This window comes from Triturus cristatus, chromosome 2_2 (assembly GCF_964204655.1).
Source record: "Triturus cristatus chromosome 2_2, aTriCri1.1, whole genome shotgun sequence".
Classification (NCBI taxonomy): Eukaryota; Metazoa; Chordata; class Amphibia; order Caudata; family Salamandridae; genus Triturus; species Triturus cristatus.
In genome coordinates, this window is record NC_140582.1 from 156,624,320 (window position 1) to 156,650,740 (window position 26,421).

A 26,421-nucleotide genomic window follows, 5' to 3' on the forward strand; every position below is an offset into this window, starting at 1 on the left:
TGCTGGAATTAATCTCAGCCACAGGTAATTACTTGGGCCACATCCCAGTCCATAGTTATTTTAAACACCATGCCACCTCCGTTTGGACCCAGACATATGCAAATCAGCCTTAAGTTTGCTCCAATAGGAACAGCCCAGTCCGACCTGCCAGGCAAGTCAGCCATGCACAACATGCCTTCTTCTTTGTAGTCTTCACTTCTGTAGAATTGTCACTTGACTGTCAGAACGCATTTGATTCAGTTACATTGGACTATATGTTCTCTGTTCTTGAGGAGATGGGCCTGGGCCCTGTATTACTCGACTATATTGGATTGTTATTTTCTAAACCGAGAGCTAGGATGAAAGTGAATAGTATCATGTCACAGTAATAGGACCTGGGCTGGGGCACTCCACAAGGTTGACTACTCTCATACTTATTTTTAGCTCTTATTCGGGAACCTTTAGCTTGGTGGATCAGGTGGTATGTTCAATTATGGAGGTTTTGGTTAGACTAAGCCAGGGGTGAAAGAATCTTGCTACTTCAGATGATTCTGTAATGCATTAATTCAGAATCCTCAATCTCTAGGCTTTCTTATATTTTGGGATATATGGTAGTTACTCTGGGTTTTGGGTTCATTCACAAGTTTGTTTGCTCTTTCTGGATTTCTAGAGTGTTTTTAAACACCAAGGCATATACATATTTAGAGACCAAGAGCCTGTTTGTGGAAAAAATCTTGGTGGGACTCTATCTCATTTGAAATAGGAGGTGCATGCTGGTAGAAACTAGTGGAAATGCTCCTGCCCCTTCTTGGTATTGTAAGGCGTTTTAAAATGTAATCGCTCTCCACATATTTTTTATGTGTTCCATGATTTGCCATTCTGGATCTCTAAGGAATGCTTTCTTAGGGTATATATATCATAGTTTGGAATTTGGTATGAGGCAGAAGTGCACCTAGAATAGGTCTTTTGACACAGTGTAGTAGCATTTATTATGGGGTTATTGCCCTCCCAGATTTACATTAATAAGAATATGCTTGCCAATTGAAATTAGTGAATGAATGGGCCTACACCCCATGCAGGACCCACCTTTTTGGTGGTTCTTCAGGCCTTGGGAGGGCATACCTATCTTATGTCTCTTTAATCTAAGGGCATGCAGTAATCCTTACCTCACCCTACCACCGCAGGACTTGTAAACTTTCCTGTAAAGATTGGGATGACATGATTCTATTGACTCCCAACTATGTGATTGTGATGTACTGCCTGATGTGAGACCCTTTGGGATTTCTGTAAGTGCAATATATTTGGTGTCTCAAGAGCTAGGGTATGTCTGAGATCTTGGATACATTGAAGCCTTTCATAGAGATTTGTGATACTTTTCTGTTGGCTGACTCACAACTGTTTAGGCATCTTCAGCTATAACATGCTCTTCACAAATATATTGATTGACTATTTGGTCTTCCTAGTAGCTTCTACTTGGAATTTGGAGTGTTATCTGACCCTCTCAGAAGGGAAGGCATCCTAAGACATTAATGTAATGTGAGACATTAATCAATAATACTTCAGAAAATGTGGGCAAGTTGCAAGAGAAGTGAATTAGGGGCGTTGGTCCTCTGGAAGGTGGGGAATGATAGGAAGTTCTGGGATATACAAAAGAGGTTGCAATTAGATTTGGATTCTTTTTAATCTGGCTCAGAATCCTCCATTGCATCTACTTCACCCATTCCCAACTTAAACACTTCAGGAGGATACCAGACAGTTTGAGATTTAGGGGCAGCAGAAGAGAGGGGATGTTGTAAACATACTGTGCCACTGTCCCTTCATAGCTACCTTTTGGAAAAAAGCAATGAAGTATTTGTCAAAGACTATAAGATCTTCTCTAACTCTATCTTTTAAAACAGCATGTTATCTTTGTAATATTGGGTTTATGGTTGCTAGGAGTGATATATCCCATTGATGGGTCAGCTGCATGATTCCAGACTTTGAGACAAGGGCCCAGATTTATCAACACCTTGCGCCAGTGTGTGTCACAAAAATGACACAAACTGGAGCAGAATGCTGAATTGGGAATTACTTTCCAGGGAAAAACTTGTTTTGCCAACTTGTTTTACCCTGGAAAGTAGCCCTAAAGTAAGTCAAAGTAACAAAAAGCAGCACTACGTGCTACTTTGCACTAAGGGGCGTTCACATGCAACCATCTATGATTTTTGATGCAGAGCCCTATCCACCACAAATGTTGGACAGGAATTTGCACCCATACATGTTAGTGAAGTTAGAGAAAAGCTTTCTTTTCTCCCAGCCCTTCCTACTTTACATGTGTGCTCTACACCCATTGCTTTTTGATGCTACCCCAGATTTACAATGATCAGTAAATGTAAGGCAGCACCAAACACGCCACTGAATAGCAACACCGATAAATACTTTTATCTCTCCTCGTTTTTAGGTCTCGCCTGACCCAGCGCATGCGCTGGTCTGGCGAGACTTATTGAGAGGGCTCCAAAAAGTGCTACCAGGCCAGCCTAGAGCTACAGTGCATGTGCGCAGGCGCGCGCCGCTTTTACCACGATTACTTTCACTTTCGCGGCCGCTTTCATGTTTGATCGCGATCACCGCTTAGCCTAGCCAATAGGTCTCGCTTTTGGGACCTTATAAGTATTTAGTTATGCAACTGTTTCATGGCTAAACACTTATAAGGTCCCAAAGGCGAGACCTATTGGCTATGCCAATGCTTGTTGCTCTTCCTATGTGCTCTGCATTCTGTGGCTCATATAGAAAGAACAAATCACCTTTAAATATTGTTTCTGTGCAGTGCCCCTACTGCACAGAAACAATCATCCCTGCAACACAGACACCCTTGCACCATGTTTCAAGTGTGCCTTCATTGCAGGGAATCATCCCTGCAATGCAGGCACCCTTATACTATGGCCCAAGACTGTCTGCGTGGACGCTAGGCAGCTTCTTTGATTGCCAGCACCAGGGAAAACATAAGGGTGTGCCTTATTCTTGTAAATAGGGTGCATCCCTGCGTTTTTGAAATGGCGCGGCACAGCTAAATTGCTTGCAGCGTCGCGCTGCACCATTTCCTGGTAAATATACCCCTATGTCTAAGTATAGAATTTTGGGGCATATTATCAAGAGATGTATCGCTGCTTTTTCGGCATATAGCGCCGAGAAAGCAGCGATTTTATTAACGCACAATTTACAAGGACTCGCTACCATGCAGTAGCGCGAGTTTCCTTGCGATAACAGCCGTTTTTTCCCCACTTTGCATGTCAGCGATAGACATCACTAATGACATGCAAAGAGGGCACACCTTAGAAATACTACATGACAAACCCTGGCTACCACAGCTTCCTGTTATTTACAACGCTGCACCGGTTCAGCGAAACAATGTCAAAAGCAGCGCTAAACCCCCTTTAACTCCTGCTAATAATCTGACTTAACCATACTATGAATGGGAGGTGGATTGGAAGGTTAAATCCACATCTCCCGATTACCAAGCATTTCATTAGCGCAGTTCCCATATCGCTGGATTACGTACGCTAATGATGTTTATCGCCATCTATCGCAGGCTTTTACATCGCATGTGAGAAAAGCGTTGCTAATACAACGCTAACAGGGCGATGTAATCCGGCGATAGATGGCGATAATCAAAAACGCACTAAGCGCGTTCTGCGATAATTATCGAGGGTTGTTGTTAATATGCCCCTATGTTCTAGAAGACTATGGAACAAGAGTATGTGTGTGCTATGAGGCGACCTTAAGTACCCAAGAATAGGGGAGAGAGATACAGCGCCATATCTTATATTCTTTCCCTCACACACAACGCGGCACCGTAACTTTGGTTGCGGCATGGCAATGCAATCAAATGTAAGTCAATCTGGCCTGTAGCATACAAATATAGGCTGGAATGTAGTAGCTTAAAAGACCATTTACTCGAATCACAGCTGCTCCTTGTATGTTTGATGATATGGTAAGTATGAATGGGCCGCCACCACTTTGAGAATATTCCATGATGAGAAATAGATGTGATTGCTAGACACACTGCTTTTCTAATGTGGAGGCTGATGCCTGTAATGCAGGATGTTTTGGCCCTGTACTTTTCAATAATAGTTGCCATCAGCCACCATAGATCAAAACGCTCATTCTTAAATCCTCCTGAAGTCATCGCGAATAGTCACACCTTGTGAAGTCATCAGATACTCATTTTCGAGTCATCCTGCAATCATCAGGCTCAAGTTTCTAAGCTCTGCTGATGACTTCAAGAGCTTGATGATGTCTGATGACATGAAAATGACTTCTACAGTAGTTGGATGATCAGCCAATGACTCTGGGATGGCTTCTAAAGTAATCCTGTTTGACCTGGGATTGTGACCAGAGCGCATTTGGTCGATTTTTTTTCATGCTTGCAGTGTGGCGCACCTTCAATATCTGCACTTTATAATGATAAACAATTTTGGCTGAGTGCATTTTTGGGCTACTTTAAAATGGATTCCAGCTGTCTAAAGGCTGGTAAAATGTGTCATCACGCAGAAAACGACACCAGGCCATCGCCATTTTATGTGACCGCACACCGCGTATGTACTAAATTAAAATGTACTAATGCACTGTTGAAACGCTCGAAGAACTATTATTTTCCATCCATACTGTGTAATTGAATAACTTGTCTTTACTCTTCTGATTTTTCAGGAGAAAGCTCAGCACGCGCAAAAGCCCCTCGTCTACCGGCTGGATAAATCCACACAGACTGAATTTGTCGGCCATGATGTAAGTTCTTGTAAAAAAAAGCTCGCTTTTTTAATCTTCGGTTTTGTTACACAGACTTTGCCGGTATATTTACATCTGTTTCTGCTGTGCCAGTGTCTTGATTTAATAGGATTTAGTGGAACACCATTCATCTTTTACCCTTAAACGATTCTCAAATGCCTCCAGCAACGAAAAAGATAATTACAGCTACCTGCCAGCATACCAATGTGCTATTAATTGCTTGTTTTACCGCCCGCTCCCGTACACACTCTCGGATTACAGGAGGGACGTGCTCATGTGGGATACATATTAGTGTAATGCAAAATTGTTCAAAATAGAACAGCGTTTACTCGCGCAATATCACTTTAATGAAGTTATTATGTTTGTAATCACCCACAACCAAGCAAATCATTTTGACTTCCTGACACATAATACCAATGATCACAATTTGCAAAAATCCTTACATTAATATTACAACCGCTGCGCAGCCACTGGGAATCCAGAGATTCATTTGGTTAATTGAAAATTGAAATTTCTTTTCCCGTTGTGAAGGCCTCGTTGTTTTAAACAAGTAAAGTCGTTTAACAGTCAACAAAAGGAAATTACTCACAGACACACGATCAGAAAGATTGGGTCTTTGATGGCTGGTGTGCTGCCAGTTGAATGGGTGGAATATACCAGTGCTATTGGCAAGCTGAGGCTTAAGGCTTTAATTGATCAACTGAAATGCACTTAAAATATTAAAAAGGGATAGAGTCAAAAATAAAAAAATGTACCAGAAATGGAATAAAGAATCACGTGTGATTTTCTTGATTATCATAACATTCTACCGCCTCTCACTTGTGTTGAGGGTCAAAAAATATGGTGAGACGGACGAATGTATGAGAGAGTCTTTCTTACCAGTGTTCATTGGCAAGTGAATGATGAAGTCTCCTACCATGTGATTTTCCCTAACTACACAATTCCTTCACTTCCTGTGGTCATTATCAATATATTCATTGGTGGCATAAAAATGTGGTTGGACGCTCGGGGCCAAACTCACCATATACTGCTCCCCGGGTGTGCACCTCTCTCCCCATAACTTCCTTCCTGCTCAGTGGACACCAATACAACCAATCCTGGAGCTGCTCTCATGCTGTTACCAGCTCTAGGATTTGTGAGAGCAGGCTAACCCAGCGCTCATTTTAAGGGAGTCTGGGTGCCTGTGCCAGCATTCCCCAAACTGTTTCACAGCCAGGGGATTACTGGGTTTACAGTGTGCATGTTGAGCAGGCCGTAGCAATGGAGCCGACCAACCTGGCATTCACACTGCAGGGGCAGCTGTAACACTGCAATTGCAGGATTCAGCCTCGCACTGCGGGGTTTAGTAAAATGGCATTGACACGCCATTTTGCTTATTCATGCGTGTATGCTGTGCTCACAGCAGGCATGGTGACGCTGCTCCACTCCAACAGAGGAGCTTCCCCTGATTATATTACGATTTTCTGTGAGCTCTACAAACCCTTAGAGAGTAGCATCTATAACAGCGGCATAACGAAAGTTGAGGGGGTCCCCCAGCAAAGTACATGGATGGGCCCCGCTCCGGATTCAGTCAGGAGCTCTCTGGCCATGGTACTGTGCTGAGGGGGTCCTTGGAGCTCAGGCCCCTTCGCACCACGGTGCCTATGTTACGCCAGTGGCCAATAACAAAAAGAAGTGAGCAGTGGAATACATTACTGTTAGACCTGGCATCATTGGCATGAGTCTCTCCTCCATTTTTTTTCTGTTTGCCTCCTCTGTTTACGATGTTTTTGCTGGTTTATTGCTTTGGGCACTGTGCCACTGCTGATCAGTGCCACAGTGCAAGTGCTCCCTATGTTAAATTGTTACATTGATTGGTGTTACCATGATTGGCTTGGTTGACTTACTGTTCAGACCCTAGTCTAGTGCACTGCGGGTGCCAAGGGCGTGTAAGTTAACTGCTGCTGGTGGGCTTGCAGCACTGGTTGTGCCTCCCACGGAAGCAGCGTGTAAAATGTGTCTCAGGCCTGCCACCGCAGCGCCTGCGTGCAGTCCCTGACTGCCATGTCGACTTGGTAAGGAAACCTACTTACCAGTCTCTAAACCTTCACTTTGCCACATTTCAGACACCTCTATGGTAGGCCCTAGGGCAGGGTGCATTGTTGGTAAAAGGTAGGTCATGCCCTGATGTGTGTGGCATGACCTAATAGTGAATTACAGCCATTTTCGTTTTTCACTATTGAAGGGCTACCTGCCTCCAATAGGCCAGACTGGGCAGACTGATTATTAACTCCATTATAATCTATCTGACTCAGGGAGCATGGTAGCAAGTCGAGTTTAGTATCCCTGAACTCAGAATTTAATAACACACCCTTTAGGATGGATGGTTTTTAAATTCTATGTTTGAAAATAGCACTTTTAGAAAGTGGCTATTTTCTTGTCCAACTATCTACCGGTCTCTGCTGGTTTGGTGTGTGTGTCAGGGGCTGGGTGGCTCCAGAGGTCTGAGTGAGTCAGTGTGGGGTGAATGGGGCGTTTACACATAGAGTGAGGGAAGAGTAGCCTGCCCTGCCTGACACAATACTGGCTCCGCCTCCTGCTGGGCGACTGATAGCCCTGCTCCTGCCAGTGACAATACTGGCTCCGCCTCCTGCTGGGCGGCTGAGGACTCTGCCCTGCTCAGTGAATAGGCCAGGTGCCTCTGCCTGGCAACACCCACAACAAACCTGAGATGGTGGGAATCGCCCTGCTTGGACAAAGGGAACAAAGGGAAAAAGGGGTATAAGAGAAGGACCCCTGAACCAAGAACTCAGATCACTTCTGACAAGGAAACCTGTACCAAGGACAAGAAGCCTGCTGATCTAAGGACTTGCCTCCCCTTTCTGCCAGAGTGCTGTTTTGCTGTGGAGGAACCTGAAAGCTGCTTCTTTATTTTTGCCAAGGAACAAGGAGAGAGGAACTTGGTGTGTACTCTCTGAACACTTGCTAGGAAATCTCCAAGGACTGGAAGAGTGCCAGTCTCCTGTTGAAGTCACAGGGCCAAAGGACTTCACCATCTACTGAATTGCTGAATTGCTGGAAAGTGTTGTTTCCAGTACACAAGGGAAAATCTGCAGTCTCGGCGCCTGCAGCAACGCCAGTGAGCAGTGGGTATCGGCCCCGGCTCCAAGTGACCCCGTCTCGACGCCGGTATCGACGCCAGTGAGGAGTGAGTATCGGCTCTACCTCCAAGCGACCCCGTCCCGACGCCGCTGCTGATCGCACCGACTCAACGCCCTTCTCGACGCCGTGAGCGCTGCTCCGGCCCGACATCCCTCGACACCGCTGCGGATTGACCCGACTCCGAGGCACGATCGACGCCGACATCTAGACGCCGTGGATCATCGTTTTCTTCGTTTCTCAAGGTACTGTACTTGTGGGGTCTGTTGCGACTCCAGGCTCGACGTAGCGCTCCTCGCGGTCGACGCCGAACCTTGGGAATCCTGTAGACTCAACGTCGTGTGACCCCTGTAGGGGTTATATTGTTGCCAAAGAACTGTGCTCAGAAGAATACTTTGCTAAAGAACTATTTGCCAAGAAGAAACCTTACTTGAACTATTATTTTTCCTTCCAAAGAGTATTTATTAAGACTGTGGTATATTTTTGTCGTTATTTGGTCTTGTGCTAAGCCTTATATAAAAATACTATTTTTATAATAACTTCGGTGTCGTGTCCATCTGTAGTGTATTCACTTTATTACTGTATGTGGTCATAAATGCTTAACACACTGCCTCTGAGATAAGCCTGTCTGCTCTGCCAAGCTACCAAGGGGGTAGCAGGGGTTATCTGAGTGTGTAATCCTCTTGCCCTGACTAGAGTTGGTTGGTCCCTATTTGTCAGAAGTGTACACCTCTGCCAACTAGAGACCGCCGGTTCTAACATTGGTGGTCAGCGGTGAGGATTTGAACTTTGCATTTATGACTCATGTGCAGTGATTAGTGTATGCTACATAGTGAAAGCAGACCATAACGCAGCCACATTCGGTTTTGGTAGGATTGCCTATTTTTGTTCTCCGCTTTCCTGGATCTGATTTTTTTAAACACTGCCAGTTTTGACCATGGAGAATGCCGGAGCTGCTACACCTGTGGAGAATGTTGTGGGGGAATTCGATAAGGAGAAGATAGATTCCTACACGCTAAAAGATCTAAAAGGATTTTGCAAGCAGTTTAAAGTTCCTACCACAGGTGTCTCAAAGAAAGAGGGCTTCCTCAAAGCGCTGAAGGCCTGGTTAGAGGCCAGAAATCCCTCTGATCCGGTGGTGGTACCGGAAGAGGAAGAAGAAGAGGAAGAGGAAGAGCCCACAGGTGGGCCAGTGTCATCTCCAGGCAGTAGTGCGTCCTCTAGGAGCCTTTCCCCCGAAGAATTAGAAGACAGGGAGAAGGAGAGGGGGTACAAGTTAGAAATGGCAAAACTTAAATTAGGAGGGCAGTTGGAATTAGAGAATGCAAGAAGCAAGAGAGAAGCTGAAATGGAGAGCAAAAGATTAGATTTTGAGAGAGAGAAATTAGCGTTTGAACGTGAGAAGATGGTGAGGGAGATGGAGCTTAAAACTAAGAGTTTAGAGTTGAATCCCTCTGGTGGCAGCACTCCATCTGTGCCTGCAGAAAGTAGGTTTTATTTTCCTAAAGATGTGATCAAGGATTACAGTAAGAATGAAGATATTAGCCAATGGTTTAAAGCGTATGAGTTAGCATTGTTGGCCCACCGGGTCCCTGAGAAGGATTGGGGAACGGGGTTGTGGAGCCGCTTTACAAACGAGGGGAGAGATACCTTGTTGAGCCTTCCTGCTGAGGATAGGATGTCTTATACTCATATGAAAGATGCTTTAATGCTGAGATATGGCTTTACCCCAGAAAAGTACAGACAAACCTTTAGAGAATGTAAGAAGTTGCCTGGTACTACGTGGGTTGAATATGTGTCTTTTTTCTGCAGAACCATGGATGGTTGGATAAAGGGTAGCAAGGTTGATAGTTATGATGCTCTTTATGATTTGTTTGCTTGGGAGCACTTGTCTAATAACTGTTTTCCAGAGCTACGCCAGCACCTTGTTGATAGCAAGATATCTAACCCTAGAAAACTTGCTGAGGAGGCGGACCGCTGGGTCAGTACCAGGGTCCACAAGGGTCCAGTGGGAGACTCAGCCAAAGGTGGGCAGGGTCCCCAGCAGAAGAGTGGGGGGGACAGGGGTAAACAGAGGGAGTTTCAGAAAGGGCCCCAAAGTAGTCCCCAAGGGAACCAAGGGAAGGGTTCCCAGCCTCCCCCTGTAAAGAAGCCAGAGGCCCCGACAGGTAAACCTGTTCACAGGGGCCCCATGACCTGCTATGCCTGTAAGCAGGTGGGACACCGTTATTATGATCCCCAGTGTCCCATGAAGGATTCGAATGCACCGCCGCGTGCACCCCCTCGGCAGGTAGCGAGTGTAGCCCTGGGAGGGGAGGAGATGGGTGCCCCCGGTGGGTGGGGTCCCGCAGAAATGTCCCTGGTCTCTTTAGGAGACGTGGAAATGGTCCCTCCAACCCCTCTGCCTAGTAACACTAAGAAATATAGGCAGTGGTTGACCATTAATGGCCATAGGGTGGAAGCTCTCAGAGACACCGGAGCGAGTGTGACAGCTGTCAAGTGTCACTTGGTGTCCAGAGAGCAGGTGGTCCCTCATGCATTCTACCCCGTTGTAGCTGCTGACAACTCACAGAGTCAGTGTGAGGTAGCTCAAGTTCCCTTTGAGCTTTTGTATGGTCACCCGGTAAGAGGACCTTTGAGTCTGGTCAAAGAAGGCTGGGAGCAATCTCCCAGGAAACCTCCCCAGGATGTATATAGTTACATGCTGGCCTTTAGGAACCAGACTCGGCGCTTCAGAGATCTTGCTCAGGCAAATCTGGAGGCCAGCCAGGAAGAGATGAAGCGGTGGTACGATCAGAATGCCACTCTGGTTGAGCTTCAACCTGGTCAGAAAGTTTGGGTCATGGCCCCTGTGGAACCTTGTGCGCTCAAGGACAGGTGGACTGGACCATTTGAGGTTGTGGAGAAGAAGAGCGATGTCACCTACTTGGTGGACTTGAAATCTCCCAGGAACCCCTTAAGGGTCCTGCATGTCAACCGGTTAAAGCCCCACTTAGAAAGGTCCGAAGTGGGCATGCTCCTTGCCACAGATGCTGGGATGGAGGAGGAGAGTGAGCCTCTTCCTGACCTCCTGTGTGCAAAAGAAAAAGATGGGTCAGTGGATGGTGTTGTCCTCTCTGACACACTGACCCCTGAGCAGCAGCAAGATTGTCGCCACCTGTTGGTACAATTCCCTGATCTGTTCTCCTTAATCCCTGGTGTCACTCAGTGGTGTGTCCATGATGTGGACACCGGGGACAGCACTCCTGTGAGGCACAAGGCCTACAGGGTGACTGACAAGGTCAGAGCATACATCAAGGAGGAGGTCTCCAAGATGTTTGCCTAGGGGTGGTTGAGTCCTCTAGCAGTCCTTGGGCCAGCCCAGTGGTCTTGGTCCCAAAGGCTGCAGCGCCTGGTGCTTCACCAGAACTTCGGTTCTGTGTGGATTACCGAGGACTCAATTCGGTCACCAAGACTGACGCGCACCCCATCCCCAGAGCTGATGAGCTCATCGATCGGTTGGGGGCTGCCCGGTACCTTAGTACGTTTGATCTAACGTCTGGGTACTGGCAGATCGCCTTGACTGATGGGGCAAAAGAGAGGTCTGCATTCTCCACACCAGATGGGCACTACCAGTTCCGTGTGATGCCCTTTGGGATGAAGAATGCCCCTGCCACATTCCAGAGGTTGGTCAACCAGGTATTGGCCGGGCTGGAAGATTTCAGCGCCGCCTACCTGGACGATATAGCAGTGTTCAGCGCCAGCTGGGAGGAACACTTGCGCCACCTCGAGGAAGTGTTGTTGGCCCTGCGCAGAGCAGGCCTCACAATCAAGGCTAGTAAGTGCCAGATTGGGCAGGGTTCCGTGGTGTACTTGGGGCACCAAGTAGGGAGCGGCAAGGTGGCCCCCCTGCAACCCAAGATAGATACCATCCTGGCTTGGGAACCGCCCAAAACCCAGACTCAGGTGAGAGCCTTCTTGGGTCTCACGGGTTACTACAGGAGGTTTGTCAAGGGGTATGGCAACATTGTGCACCCCTTGACCTCGCTGACTTCCCGGAAGCAGCCGAGACTTGTGATCTGGACTGACGCCTGTCAGAAAGCCTTTGACACCCTGAAAACTGCAATGTGTACAGCACCGGTCCTCCAGGCACCCGACTTTTCAAAAGAATTCATTGTCCAGACGGACGCTTCAGAGCATGGTGTGGGGGCTGTTCTAACACAGATGAATGAGGAGGGCCGAGACTTACCTGTAGCCTTCATCAGCCGGAGGTTACTTCCCAGGGAACAAAGGTGGAGTGCGATAGAGCGTGAGGCATTTGCTGTGGTCTGGGCGCTGAAGAAGCTAAGACCCTACTTGTTTGGGTCTCACTTCCGGGTTCAGACAGACCACAGGCCCCTCAGATGGTTAATGCAGATGAGGGGTGAGAACCCAAAGCTGTTGAGGTGGTCCATTTCCCTACAGGGGATGGACTTTACGGTGGAACACCGCCCTGGTACAGATCACGCCAATGCTGATGGTCTGTCCAGATTTTTCCGCCTTAGTGATGAGGACTCCCTGGGTGAAGGGTAGTTCTCCCCACATTTCAGCTGGAGGGGACACGTGTTAGACCTGGCATCATTGGCATGAGTCTCTCCTCCATTTTTTTTCTGTTTGCCTCCTCTGTTTACGATGTTTTTGCTGGTTTATTGCTTTGGGCACTGTGCCACTGCTGATCAGTGCCACAGTGCAAGTGCTCCCTATGTTAAATTGTTACATTGATTGGTGTTACCATGATTGGCTTGGTTGACTTACTGTTCAGACCCTAGTCTAGTGCACTGCGGGTGCCAAGGGCGTGTAAGTTAACTGCTGCTGGTGGGCTTGCAGCACTGGTTGTGCCACCCACGGAAGCAGCGTGTAAAATGTGTCTCAGGCCTGCCACCGCAGCGCCTGCGTGCAGTCCCTGACTGCCATGTCGACTTGGTAAGGAAACCTACTTACCAGTCTCTAAACCTTCACTTTGCCACATTTCAGACACCTCTATGGTAGGCCCTAGGGCAGGGTGCATTGTTGGTAAAAGGTAGGTCATGCCCTGATGTGTGTGGCATGACCTAATAGTGAATTACAGCCATTTTCGTTTTTCACTATTGAAGGGCTACCTGCCTCCAATAGGCCAGACTGGGCAGACTGATTATTAACTCCATTATAATCTATCTGACTCAGGGAGCATGGTAGCAAGTCGAGTTTAGTATCCCTGAACTCAGAATTTAATAACACACCCTTTAGGATGGATGGTTTTTAAATTCTATGTTTGAAAATAGCACTTTTAGAAAGTGGCTATTTTCTTGTCCAACTATCTACCGGTCTCTGCTGGTTTGGTGTGTGTGTCAGGGGCTGGGTGGCTCCAGAGGTCTGAGTGAGTCAGTGTGGGGTGAATGGGGCGTTTACACATAGAGTGAGGGAAGAGTAGCCTGCCCTGCCTGACACAATACTGGCTCCGCCTCCTGCTGGGCGACTGATAGCCCTGCTCCTGCCAGTGACAATACTGGCTCCGCCTCCTGCTGGGCGGCTGAGGACTCTGCCCTGCTCAGTGAATAGGCCAGGTGCCTCTGCCTGGCAACACCCACAACAAACCTGAGATGGTGGGAATCGCCCTGCTTGGACAAAGGGAACAAAGGGAAAAAGGGGTATAAGAGAAGGACCCCTGAACCAAGAACTCAGATCACTTCTGACAAGGAAACCTGTACCACGGACAAGAAGCCTGCTGATCTAAGGACTTGCCTCCCCTTTCTGCCAGAGTGCTGTTTTGCTGTGGAGGAACCTGAAAGCTGCTTCTTTATTTTTGCCAAGGAACAAGGAGAGAGGAACTTGGTGTGTACTCTCTGAACACTTGCTAGGAAATCTCCAAGGACTGGAAGAGTGCCAGTCTCCTGTTGAAGTCACAGGGCCAAAGGACTTCACCATCTACTGAATTGCTGAATTGCTGGAAAGTGTTGTTTCCAGTACACAAGGGAAAATCTGCAGTCTCGGCGCCAGCAGCAACGCCAGTGAGCAGTGGGTATCGGCCCCGGCTCCAAGTGACCCCGTCTCGACGCCGGTATCGACGCCAGTGAGGAGTGAGTATCGGCTCTACCTCCAAGCGACCCCGTCCCGACGCCGCTGCTGATCGCACCGACTCAACGCCCTTCTCGACGCCGTGAGCGCTGCTCCGGCCCGACATCCCTCGACACCGCTGCGGATTGACCCGACTCCGAGGCACGATCGACGCCGACATCTCGACGCCGTGGATCATCGTTTTCTTCATTTCTCAAGGTACTGTACTTGTGGGGTCTGTTGCGACTCCAGGCTTGACGTAGCGCTCCTCGCGGTCGACGCCGAACCTTGGGAATCCTGTAGACTCGACGTCATGTGACCCCTGTAGGGGTTATATTGTTGCCAAAGAACTGTGCTCAGAAGAATACTTTGCTAAAGAACTATTTGCCAAGAAGAAACCTTACTTGAACTATTATTTTTCCTTCCAAAGAGTATTTATTAAGACTGTGGTATATTTTTGTCGTTATTTGGTCTTGTGCTAAGCCTTATATAAAAATACTATTTTTATAATAACTTCGGTGTCGTGTCCATCTGTAGTGTATTCACTTTATTACTGTATGTGGTCATAAATGCTTAACACACTGCCTCTGAGATAAGCCTGTCTTCTCTGCCAAGCTACCAAGGGGGTAGCAGGGGTTATCTGAGTGTGTAATCCCCTTGCCCTGACTAGAGTTGGTTGGTCCCTATTTGTCAGAAGTGTACACCTCTGCCAACTAGAGACCGCCGGTTCTAACAATTACAGTAAATCAAATTTCCACAAGTAACAAGAAAGCACTGTGAGGAATTCCTCCTGTCTGGGACTTTCACTTTTTGAACCTCAAATATTTGACCTCCGATGAAGTCTGAGGCCTTTTAAACAGACCTCTGCCCCAAATGCTTTGGGCGAAATGGATACCCTCTGTAATTGTGCATCTGGCCTTAAATGGCACTAGGATGTTGCTGAGAGTTGTTAATTATTAATAAGCAGTTTATTGTATATCATCTGTTTGCATGCTGGTTTCCTTTTAGTTATGTCCTAGAGGCCTGGATAGCAAAGTGAAAATGTTGACCTATACGGTTAATGAGGTTCCTACTAGTGTACCCTATTCACATTTTTTGATTTTTATATTCACTGTATTTTTTTACAGCAGTTTTAAAAAGCTAGTAAGGGTCCTTTTTTGAATAGATTAATTAATATTAACCATCATTGTTTTTTAATTGTATCCACAACTGTATGTATTCTTATTGCCTCTATTGGTTTTAATTAATCAGGCATTAGAAATAAATAAGTGTGCTGGGTAACTACTGTTCGGCTGCCTTTGTGCTAGTATTTAGGGTTAGCAGACAAAATGTAATTTACCCACTTCATGAAATATGTACAGCAACACAGGGTGAGAGCAGCAAGGAAAGCCAAGAGAGTCTATCTGAATTAAGTCTAGTTATACATTTACCAAAACCTAGAATTTGGACTATAGTTAATAAAGGAGATCTGGTGATGGTTGTGGAGTTGATCTTGTAAAGGTGCACATGATTTTAGCAAAAGCAACCAAATCGGAATACCGAATTCAAATATGTGTTACCTTTTCTGACATAAGAGAGATGTGATGTTTTGTAGTATTTTTCCAGTCAAGATGAATGAATGTTAAATTGAACTTCTGACTAACAGAGGATATTATTAATGTATGTTGACTACACCGCAATGACCATTTGGGCCCTGCTGAGCTTCACATGCGTTCTTCATAAGGGCATGATGTCAGGTGGAGGAACTTCTTATGCTGAGTTTAACTTGGCAGTGTCCAGTAAATTTGTTTTTTATCAGTAACCTCATTTTTTTAGCAGAATCCTGTTCAGACTCATCGGCTTCCGTCCTCTTGAAAGTGGCATTTTATGGAGGTGCAGGATTTTCTTATTGTAGATAAGGTCCTGCTTGGCTACTAAAAAGACAGATTCAGGGTTGGATAGAGTACTATGTTAAAAATATAGATTTCGCATCAGAGTCAGAAGGTATGTGACCTATATTGTAACAACCAAGATCTTTAGCTTCAGGTGTCCTGGGACCCCTGTAGTGTAGACCCCCAAATTAGAGACCAAGTACCCCTTTTACTACTTGCCTCCCAGGCAAATGAGGCAGAACAGTCCAAGGCTTACTCAAGGAGTTTCTGTCAGATGAAAAAAGTATTCTGGGATTTGTTGTCCTGATTTGCGGGATTTCCAGAACACAAAGTCACAGTAGGCAAGACGAGTGACATGGCCTGCAGGAGGTACTCACACATGGACCTCAGAGACCTCAGTGGTCAGTTTGAGCATCAGACAAAGCAAATAAAACTGATCAAAGAGAGATCTAGTTATATCCTACAGTTTACAGAGATGTACTCACTTGAAAGGCATAACCCACTTTACTCCTTTATTCTTCTTTCAGACAGCCTGCAGTATCCTCTTATTTTTACATTGACGAATCCATGGGGAGCACTAACTATGGGCATGACTATTTTATAGCATAGGTAATTGTCTGCCATTATGCATTGAATGCATTTTCCTGACTTTGAATTATCAAAAACAGTCTTCACATCCTATAGTTGAAGTTCTAGAGTTTACTTAAACAGAAAAGGATTTGCTGCTTTTATTTCTGAGGATTTCGGTGTCAATCTACCTTAAGATCTATTTAAAAATCGTTTTACTTATTTGTGGCTGATGTTTCCTTTGCCGAAAGATATACTTCATTAGAACATTACTTTTTATAGCCTCAAATTCATGAGAGTGTTTTAACAAATGGTTGCGCTCTGTGCCTTAAGGTTATCTGATAATCATCTAAAACTGCTCCAACTAAAAGGCTCACTTTTACTGTGAGCTTATCTCTAAAATGTTTTTAGTCAGAGATCATGGGGCATAATAACTCATTTTTCTTGCAACGCAGGGTAGCAAGCAAATCTGGTGCATTGCGTTGTGCGAAAGGGAGACAGCAGAGCTATGAAATGGTGCATTTCTGCTGCCTCCTAGCACTGGTTCATTGTGTTCTGCCTAGCACCAGAACAATCCTACCTGTAACATGGACACTCTTTGCCTGCATTACAGGTATGATTACTTTTGAGCAGTAAGGGACACCTTCCTGCACAAAAACAATCCGTAATGGCATGTTCCTCTTTCTATGTTAGCTGCAGAATACAGCACACATAGAAAGAGGAAATACCAGGGAGCAATAAAGATGTTGCTCCTCATTATGCCTCACTCGGGAAGGCATAGCATTCTGACGCATTCTCAGCACACGGTAACACAAGGCAAGACTATGCAATTTAAATCCTCAATTTACTGTCGAGGACTACAACGGACTGGATTCCCGGTACCAAAAACAGACATAGTTCAATTCCCAATCTTTTGAAAATGTCTGCAAGCAAAACATTTCTGTAATGGTGTAGTTTGGTAAATAAATGATGAATGTCTTAAATAATCGATGCCAATTCCACCTTGACTCACCTTTCTTTGTCTGTATAGGCTTACTTTATAGAGAGATCAAATAATAATTTCATATGTGTCAGTTACATTATTAAACAATGATGGATGATGGAAAGATGTAGACCAGTGGTAATAGGCTTGATTGTAAAATTCCACCTGGCCGTATGGAACAAGATTGCTCAGCTGATGTCGAGCTAAAAAAATAAAAGATTCTTGTAAACAACATGTGTACCACCTGCAGAAACTTTAAAGCTCAGTCTCTCATAGTTCAAACATCTGGGGTGTAGAGGTACAGCTGACAAAGTCTGATACATAGCAACAACTTACCTGAAACTGAAGCATGATCAGGGGAGAAAATATGTAAAGGAAATAAAAGACTAATAATAGTGTTTTGAAAAAAAAGTGTTATATGCCAGGTTACATGGTGACACGCATGATAGGAAAGAAGGCGTCATAAATACCAACATCCATAATGTAATCTGTCCTGTCCTATTGGATTTCTTGTGAAGTCGGGAACAATGAATGGCGAATGTGGGAGTAAAATTTGTCTAGCTATCTCAACTGGTGAATTTCAAGGATTTTTATATTTTGTGTTGTGTAAACATTGTCTTATCATGTCAGGTTTTGGCTCATAACTTTGACCATTTTTTACCAACACTTTGTTTTCTGCAATGTAAGGAAAGGATTGTCAAGTGTTTGTAATTATACACAAAATTCTAGGTGTTTAGGGCACGTTAATTATCTATGCCCCGCATTTAACCCCCAGATACTTTAACTAGCAGGGCACAGGCTTCAACCATGCACTGTGGACTAGGGGCGCATGGACATTATGCACTCTGTGAGCATAATCACCATGTGCCCCTAGTGCTCATAGCACAGCCTTTGGCCATAAGAGTGCTCATTGGGCTATTGGCAATTTGCATGGTATCCTACAAATTCCTGCTTTCAAACACAATGCTGTTCCATTCCCTAGGGCTTCTAAGTACAGGTTTCAGTAGTGACCTGACTTCTCTCTCTGCTCATTAAGCCTTCAGGGCACAGGCTGTAACTCTGCACAGCGGGATTCAAGTACAGAAATGGTCTATTGGGGCTTTGTCCATGCCTAGCAGCCAGAACACTGCCCCAAAGAGCCTGAGGGTCCTGACATTCAACTCATGCTTAGCAAGGTCTAGGCAGAGGATAAGGTTGTGTATTTCATCACACCCTATTCCAGACCCCTGAGTCTGCAGTGCAGGCTTGGGTACACAGCTGAAATTGAGCGCAGGGATGGCGTTTGGAAACACTATTTCCTCCACCCTCTAGTATCAAGAGATTGCAGGCCTTGCACACTCTACTGTCAGTGCTTGTGTGGTTAAACCCATGAATGTGTCAAGGTATCTGGTCCTAGTACTGCAAACAAATGTACCTATGTATGTTTCTTAAGCCCAGGTGATAACACCTGTTCTCATTCCTATACTTCAGCTAGACTCTGCTGGCATAGCTGGATAGCCTTTTCTCTTACACCTAATCCAATGTTCAGTAGAAGCAGAAGGCTACACTCTATTACTATAATAAGGAAATGCAACTAGTTATGCTTCTGGTTCTGTATCTGTTTTACACCGTCAGCTTTGTATGTATTTATGTGTACTGATATATAAAGTGAAATTAGATTTTTGTGTTGTGCGGGTGGTGATCCAATGTGAATTTCATTATTTGAATTACACAATTGCAACACATATAACCTTTACAGTTTCATTTAACATAGTTGCAATTTACGCTTAGGAAGATTAAGTAATTAAAATTTGCCCAGATTAACTTGTTTTTCTGTTTGTGGGTGGGATCATAACTAAGTTTCCCAGACTCCAAAGCTGATAGCTTAGCCACCAGAACCACATCTCCTCCCCCAAATCACCATTAACAATAGGATCTAGTATTTCACAGGATTAACACAATGTTAAGCCTTCATAAGCATCAACAACATGAACCATTTCAAAACCATAAAATAATTATTTTTCAATAGGGGATAAGGCACCATTGACGTATTGTTGCACAAGATGTTTGTCAAAACTGTGGAGATACTTTTACCACAAAATTGTTCCAATAATTTGTCACATATGTACTCTTTAATAATAGATTAGATACAAGTTTTGCAATTTTATATATTTTTTTGTAAGTGCACCTGTTGCTCACAGATAGGAAGTCCTGTAGGTTTTCCCGGTCTCGTATGGATTACCTCCAAAAGATTATGACCAGATTCATTTTAGGGATAACCTCAAATCCATCAATATTATTTTTTTTTAATAACATATTTTCCTTTTTATTCTAGCTGTAAAGGTAAATTCTGCTGGAGTATTACACAAGAATCACAACAGAGGATCTAAGATGCCATCAGTTTTAATAACAATTGCCAAATTCTCCACATTCATACTGTACCCCAATATGTTTGTTTTACTTTTTTTCAGGACACAAGGACATATTCCCCGAGTCCTAAAAAGGCTGACTCAACATCTTTATTAATGTGGCAACCAACCAGATCATTATCTGCAGTGTGAAATATGCTTCCGTTTTATACTTTAATTTCTGAAAACTACTATATGGATTTATACAAAATCAAAAAAACCACATTTCTGGGGTGAAGATCTAGCTTTCTGACAAATTTTATGTAATTCCATTTAGCTGTTTTGGAGCTAAGGTGGCTAAGACTTTAAAAAACAAAAGTTTCATTAAGATTCGACAAACAGAACTAAAGTTGTAAGATAAACAATCCATAAGATCAATTTCCTATGGAAACATGGTCCTGAATTAAACTACCCAGTGGAAGTGTTGAATTAATTAGAAGTATATTTTGCCTCTCTAAACAAATAAAAAAGTTAAATACAGCATTTCTATCAATGCTTTGATAAAACCAAAAAAACACTTTCACAATGACCGTGCTGCTCTTACACCATTAATCATCACACCTGACAAGCATACCTTTGAAGGCCCTTCCTTGATGCAAGCATCTACCAATTAATCCTCCACAATGTGTGAAAAATAAACATTGTAAAGGCAGAACCCTGTCAGCAAAAAGTCACACTATTCCACATTAAACTTAATTTTCTTTCTTTTTATATGTCTTACTTTATATTGTCAATTTTAGAAAACATGCTTTTAATTTGTGAGCTTTGTATTTAAACTTTGATTTATAAATATTACCACATTATACCCAACAAATAAACAAATGTATCAAAATATTGATAGACATATATGCAGTCAATTGTTGTGTGCAACCCTTCTCAGGTACGAAGAGTTCAGCGCTGCTTTATTGCCACCATCAAATTTTCATTCAGCGAGAGAATATTAAGGACTGACAGATGAAGAGCAGGACGATTCCATAGTTACAACTGAGGGGAGGTAAAGGGAGATACCAACTAGAGATAGGGAACCAGCTAACAACACACCTCCTTGCTTAAGAAGGAAGACCAATGTTTATAATTCACAGGTTTGAAGAAATAATGCATAGGTCCACCAAAATGGTGCGAACAATCACTACTCCCTTAATATTCACTTCATAAAACAAATTCTATTTACATTACAGGTGTAAGGAGGCAATGCATAACTCCACAATTATGGTAAAAACAAATAATACACCCCTAGGAATTCACTCCATAATGAATTATTTATGCTACTTGGGGTGCCAAACATTTCCTTTAATGGTTACAGATAAATCTTTACTTCACAATATTGCTACTAGGATTATTCTGCAATTGGGAACACTCCTTACTAGAATTAATCATGCTATTAATCTCCATTCCCCATGCTTGATCATTTTCTAGTGTTACAACATTCCTACACACCTGGTCAATTTTCATAGGTGAAGAGAATATACTTTCACTCACCATTCTCCTTTTGGGCAAATCAACAAAAAACTCAATCTCCTTTACAGAAGGTAGGTTCTTTCACACACTTCATAGTATTGTATCCATCCTTATACCTGTTCTGATGAGAAGATATTCTTTCTGCAATGCCAGATCTGTTCACACTTACTGATTCAGTTCTGTTAACTCATGAGTCTGTGAATTTAGGATGTGGATTCCTGCCCTTCGTAGATACAAAATGAGAAACCACTGTTATGCTATTAGGTGTGGTACGATGCAGCCAAATGGTTTCTTGCAAGACATTATTTGCCGACATACTCAGATCTTTGCAAACACTCTTTTACCATATGGTTCATTCTTTCCACTAATCCATTTGCACGTGGGCAATAAAGGGCGGTTTTGAAATGCCTAATGGACCCCTCCTCCAGAAACTCCTTCATCTCATCAGAAATAAACTGTACTCTATTGCCTGTGACAATCATTTCAGGGATACCTTCTTCATAAAAAGTATCCATTTGAAAGATAATGATAGCGGATGTTTTTACTTGGTGAACACATTTCACAGCAACTCAGTGTGAATGGTAGTCTACCAATACAATGATAAACCTTTTGCGTTACATTTTGAGGTTAAGTAGACCAATGATATACAAACCCACTTTGACCCAAGGCTTACCAGGTACGTTCACAGGGCAAAGGGGTGGCTTCCTTTTCTGACTAGTTTTGTCACTACTGACGCAACTTGGACATGCTTTCATCATATCTTCCACTTTAGTATCAATGCCCGGAAACCAGTATTCTGATCGCAGTCTGCTTTTCATGCCGCAATGGCCTAAATGGCCCTTGTGAGTTAATCTACTATTCTCTGCCTCATGCTCTCTGGTTGAATGGTCTTGTCTCAACAACATACCACTGCATTAATGATACTCAATTCAAATTTAACTTCCCAATATTTAATTAAATCCCCGGGAAGTTCATGACAAACATTGAGCCACACTTCCTGTATTTGTTTGGATAACATTTCCATTTCCTTATCTACTTCCATTTTCTCTTTCTACTCCTCCTCATTCACACCTGTTATATCCATTGCTAAAGCAACTTTTTTTCTATTGGTTCTTTTCCCGCTGTAGATTGGTTTAAAGACATGCAGGACAAGTAGTCAGCGACTATGTTTTGAGAATCCGGCACATATAGGAGTCTGAAATGATATCCTCCTGCATACCACCTAACAAGATATCTGGGGTGTAGCTCTCACTGATTCTTTTGAGGTGAAGGCATACATCAAGGGTTTATGGTCAGTCTTAATGAGAAATGGAATTCCCCAAATAAAAAAACTTAAAGTGCCTTAGGGCCCAATAACAGGCAAAAACTTCCTTTTCTACCACAGAGTAGTGATGTTCTGGCTCCTTAAGAGCGCATCAAGCAAGCACTATTACTTGTTCTACCCTTCTATCTATTTGAGTGGGACTGACTCCAAGCCATTTGCTATTGGCATCTGTGGTCAGTATCGTGGATTTTTTGGGATCAAACCTTCTCAAGGATGGTGCAGTGAATATGGCAGATTTGACCAGTTCAAATGCTTCTTGACATTCCTTTCTCCATGAGTATACAAGCATTTGTTTTTAGCAGGGTGCGTAAAGGCTCCACTATGCTTGCAAAAGTACAAACAAATTTGGAGTAATACTCTGAGAGCCAGAAAAATGATTTAAATTCTTCCTTATTAGCTGGAGCCACCACTCTTTCTAGAGCTTCTACCAGATTTTGCTTGGAAATTGTTTGAACCTTTAGAAGTTCGCTGCCACTGAGGTTAAGACGCACATACTGGAATGCTCCCAAGGAAGTCACGAATGAGGTGAGTTTTTCTGAAGACAGGTGCAACTCCACTTAGTAGTATGCTGATAAGAGATCCAGAATACCAAGAACTGGCATCCTTGATTAATGTAAGAATTTCATTAATGCGATGAAGTGGGTGCCTGTCCTCCCATATATTTGTGTTCAACTCACAAAGATCTACACACAGCCATAGCTAGCCATTGTAAATTCTCTGTTGGTTCTATAACTCCTGACTCAAGTAGCCTGTCCAGTTCCTCTTTCAAAGGATTGTGGAGGAGATGAAGAATTGGTCTGACTTTGTGTGTTATTGGCTTGGCTTTAGACTTCAATTTAATGTGATATTGGGAATTATCTAATAGCTCTAACTTGTCTGTAAATTCACTGCCACACAGGGAAGTGTCCACTAACAGAACTGGGTCTGAACTTTTAAGATCTAGTTTGATTCCTAGAGCCTTTGGATGGCACCACCCCAAAAGATTTGAACCTTTCCATGCCACATATACTTATCTAACCGTGCTCTTCCTTTAGAAATCCATTCTCACTCTCACCATTCCCTACAAGAGAATAGGATTCCCGTTGTACCCTCCCAAGTTGATGTCTGGTTCTCTAAATCACTTTGCCTTTCAGGGAACAATTTTATAAGCACACTTTTGGCTATTAATATGTGATAGGAACATGAGTCTGCAAATGCTTTAATAGTCTTGTTGTCTAAAGCAATGTCAGAAGAAGAAAAATTACTTTATCATCACTACCTTATAGTTAAAATACCTGTGTCTATTCATCTTGCACCAAAGGTTCAACCATTTTGACCCGTTTGACGTTCATGTCCCTAAACCTGCACCTGTTGGCATTTCCGAAAATGAGAAGTTCTGGCTTGGCAAGCAATATTGTTGGCCATGTGTGGTACAGTCCCACATCTATAACACTTCAGTCTGTCCATATGTATCTGTTTAGTAGCTTCTCTACTTTTAGTGATTTCTTGTTTGTTTATGACATTTATGTTCTGTTATGCTAGAAATTTGTAGAACCCATGGTTACTCTTTCCGGAATGTCCCCGTCCTAGGCTTTCACGCACCTACAGGTCAACCGTGCATAGCTTTGTTCACTCAGCTTGTTTAAAAAAACAGGTTCTAAGTTTTAGTCGGAAAATGGCTTCTGAACATTCCAGTCTCAACTCCAACGGGAGGGAAATCTAGAGTTTAGCAGTCAGATATTTAATAGAACTTCCACTCAAACATGCTCTATTTACCTTAGGTACCACAACCAGTGCTGTCCCCAAGGACCAAAGGCACCTATTAGAAAGGTATTTTTTATTCAGGGGGAAGAGATATTGCAGACCTTTCTGATTCAGGATTTCCTGACAAAAACAAAGTGCTTTGAATAAGATTCTTTCTTAATAGGCAGCCAATAGAGCTTAGAGAGAGCTGAGCGGGTGCGAGAATGTTTGTGAATGTTCAAAAGCATCTGTGCAGCTTCATTTTGAGCCCTCTGAAGCATTTTCGGTCTACCTCAGGAGGTCCCAAGATATAGCACATTGCAGTAGTCCAATGTGGACACCAAGAGAGCCTGACCAACTGTCTTTTTTACCACCTCAGGTAGGACACCCAGTATCTTTCTGAGCATTTTTAAAATACCAAAGCAGGATAAGACCAGGACAATTATCTGGCTATTTAGGGAAAGGGTACGGCCAAACACAATGCCCAGATGTTTTACTTTTGATTTGGGGGTTGGTGTTGGACCTAGATTGTCTGGCCTCCAGGTTGAGGATCATATTGAGGGCTGTTTCCCCACCACCATGACTTCAGTTTTTTCAGCGTTGAGCCCAAAACAACTGAGATCCATCCATTTGGCTAGATCCACCCCAAAAGATCTAAAGCTAGCCGCTGCAGTGCCTTCATCCTGCGCCAAAGTGATTATTAACTGACTATCATCGGTGTATGACACAATCTTGACCCCATGACTCTCAATCACCTCAGCAAGAGGGAGCATTTTAAATATGGTTGCACTCAGGGCTGAACTCTGAGGCATTTTCCGCTATAGAGGAAGAATCTCAGAAGTGCATGGCTGCTGTAGCACTAAAAAGTTGCGATTCCGGAGATTATCTGCTAGCCACTCAATAGTACAGCCCTCAATGTTGTGTTGCCACAGCCGTTCTAATAGACGGTCATGGTTTTGAAGGCTACGCTTAGGTCCAACATGACCGGGGCCACTGTCTCAGGGTCTCAGGGACTTTGAAGCTAACAAAAGTGTGGATTGTGTACTTTAATGTGGTCTAAATCCTGACTGAGTCACAGGCAGAATCTCTTTCTCCTCAATGTATTCCATCAACTGCTGGTTGCCATGTTTTTTACATCTAAATTAATTTCTCTGCTAGTTCACATCTCTTTTAATACAATCAGCTGAGTGCCCACTGCTGGTTTGAGGTCAGGAGTTTTAGCCAGAAGTTTTACTTGTGCACATGTACTATTGGTGCATCTCACCAATTGGTCACATATATGGGAATTTGGGAATCAGTGAGCAATCCAAATTCACAGGCATTAGTAAGGCCTCTAAGAGCAGAAATATACGCATTCACTTTTTCATTTTTACCTTGTACTCCTTCCAAAAAATGTGTGTATCTATAGAACCATATTTATCTTCTTTCTAAAATGCTCTTCTAATCTGATACACATTGAATTCTGAGTCACCATCACTATCTTCTTCTTCTAATATTTCTTTTAAATTTTCATATGTTTTCCTACCTTCAGCTCTTAGGTTGTGAAATAAAATGTGCTGTTTCCTTAAGGGTGTATATTTTTCACCTCCAACAGATATCAGATATGACTCAATTCAGTCCATTGTTTCTAAGGAAGATTAGGTTCACCCCCTTCATTCAAGAATGGAGGGGGTTGTGACATGCTCGCTGCCACCATGTTAAATAACACACGTTAATAGATAAAGAAAATGCTGAGATGACAACAAAATGTTCTAGTGTAAATCTTACTTGCTCTAGTAATGTGAGAATGTAATGTAGTAACAATCATAGTGAAAACCAATGCAATTCTTTCAAAAATACCAGATTTGTCTAGTTGTAATATTAGAGAGAGGTTATAACTAAATCATTGACTTCCTTAAAGGATTGACAGGGGCTGCAGTTGCGACCCCTGGCAGATTCCTTGTGACCCCCGGCAGGTTCCTTGAGATCCCTCTCTTCAGGAGAAAAACAGATGTTATTGGTTTGTTGCTCTGCAGGGCTGAATACGTGTATCTCAAATTTCACTTTTGTTTTATTTATTTTTTATATGTTTCCTCAGTTTTTCCTTGAAAGCGATACTTACTGCATAGATCTGTCCTGGCACTTGATAATAGAGTTATGCAAAGTCTTAGGGAAAACCTCCACTGTTCCCTTTAACTA

At 43.6% G+C, this 26,421-nt stretch overlaps 1 protein-coding gene across 3 annotated transcripts in view; it reads left to right on the forward strand.

Annotated features, from left to right (window-relative positions):
* CCSER1 (coiled-coil serine rich protein 1) overlaps positions 1-26,421 on the forward strand; it is a 2,282,720-nt gene that overhangs the window by 2,237,637 nt on the left and 18,662 nt on the right. For all 3 annotated transcript variants that reach the window (XM_085641140.1, XM_085641142.1, XM_085641141.1), the window contains exon 9: positions 4,666-4,743. In XM_085641140.1, coding sequence (XP_085497266.1) covers positions 4,666-4,743 — 78 coding nt within the window. The remainder of the gene's footprint in view (positions 1-4,665; positions 4,744-26,421) is intronic.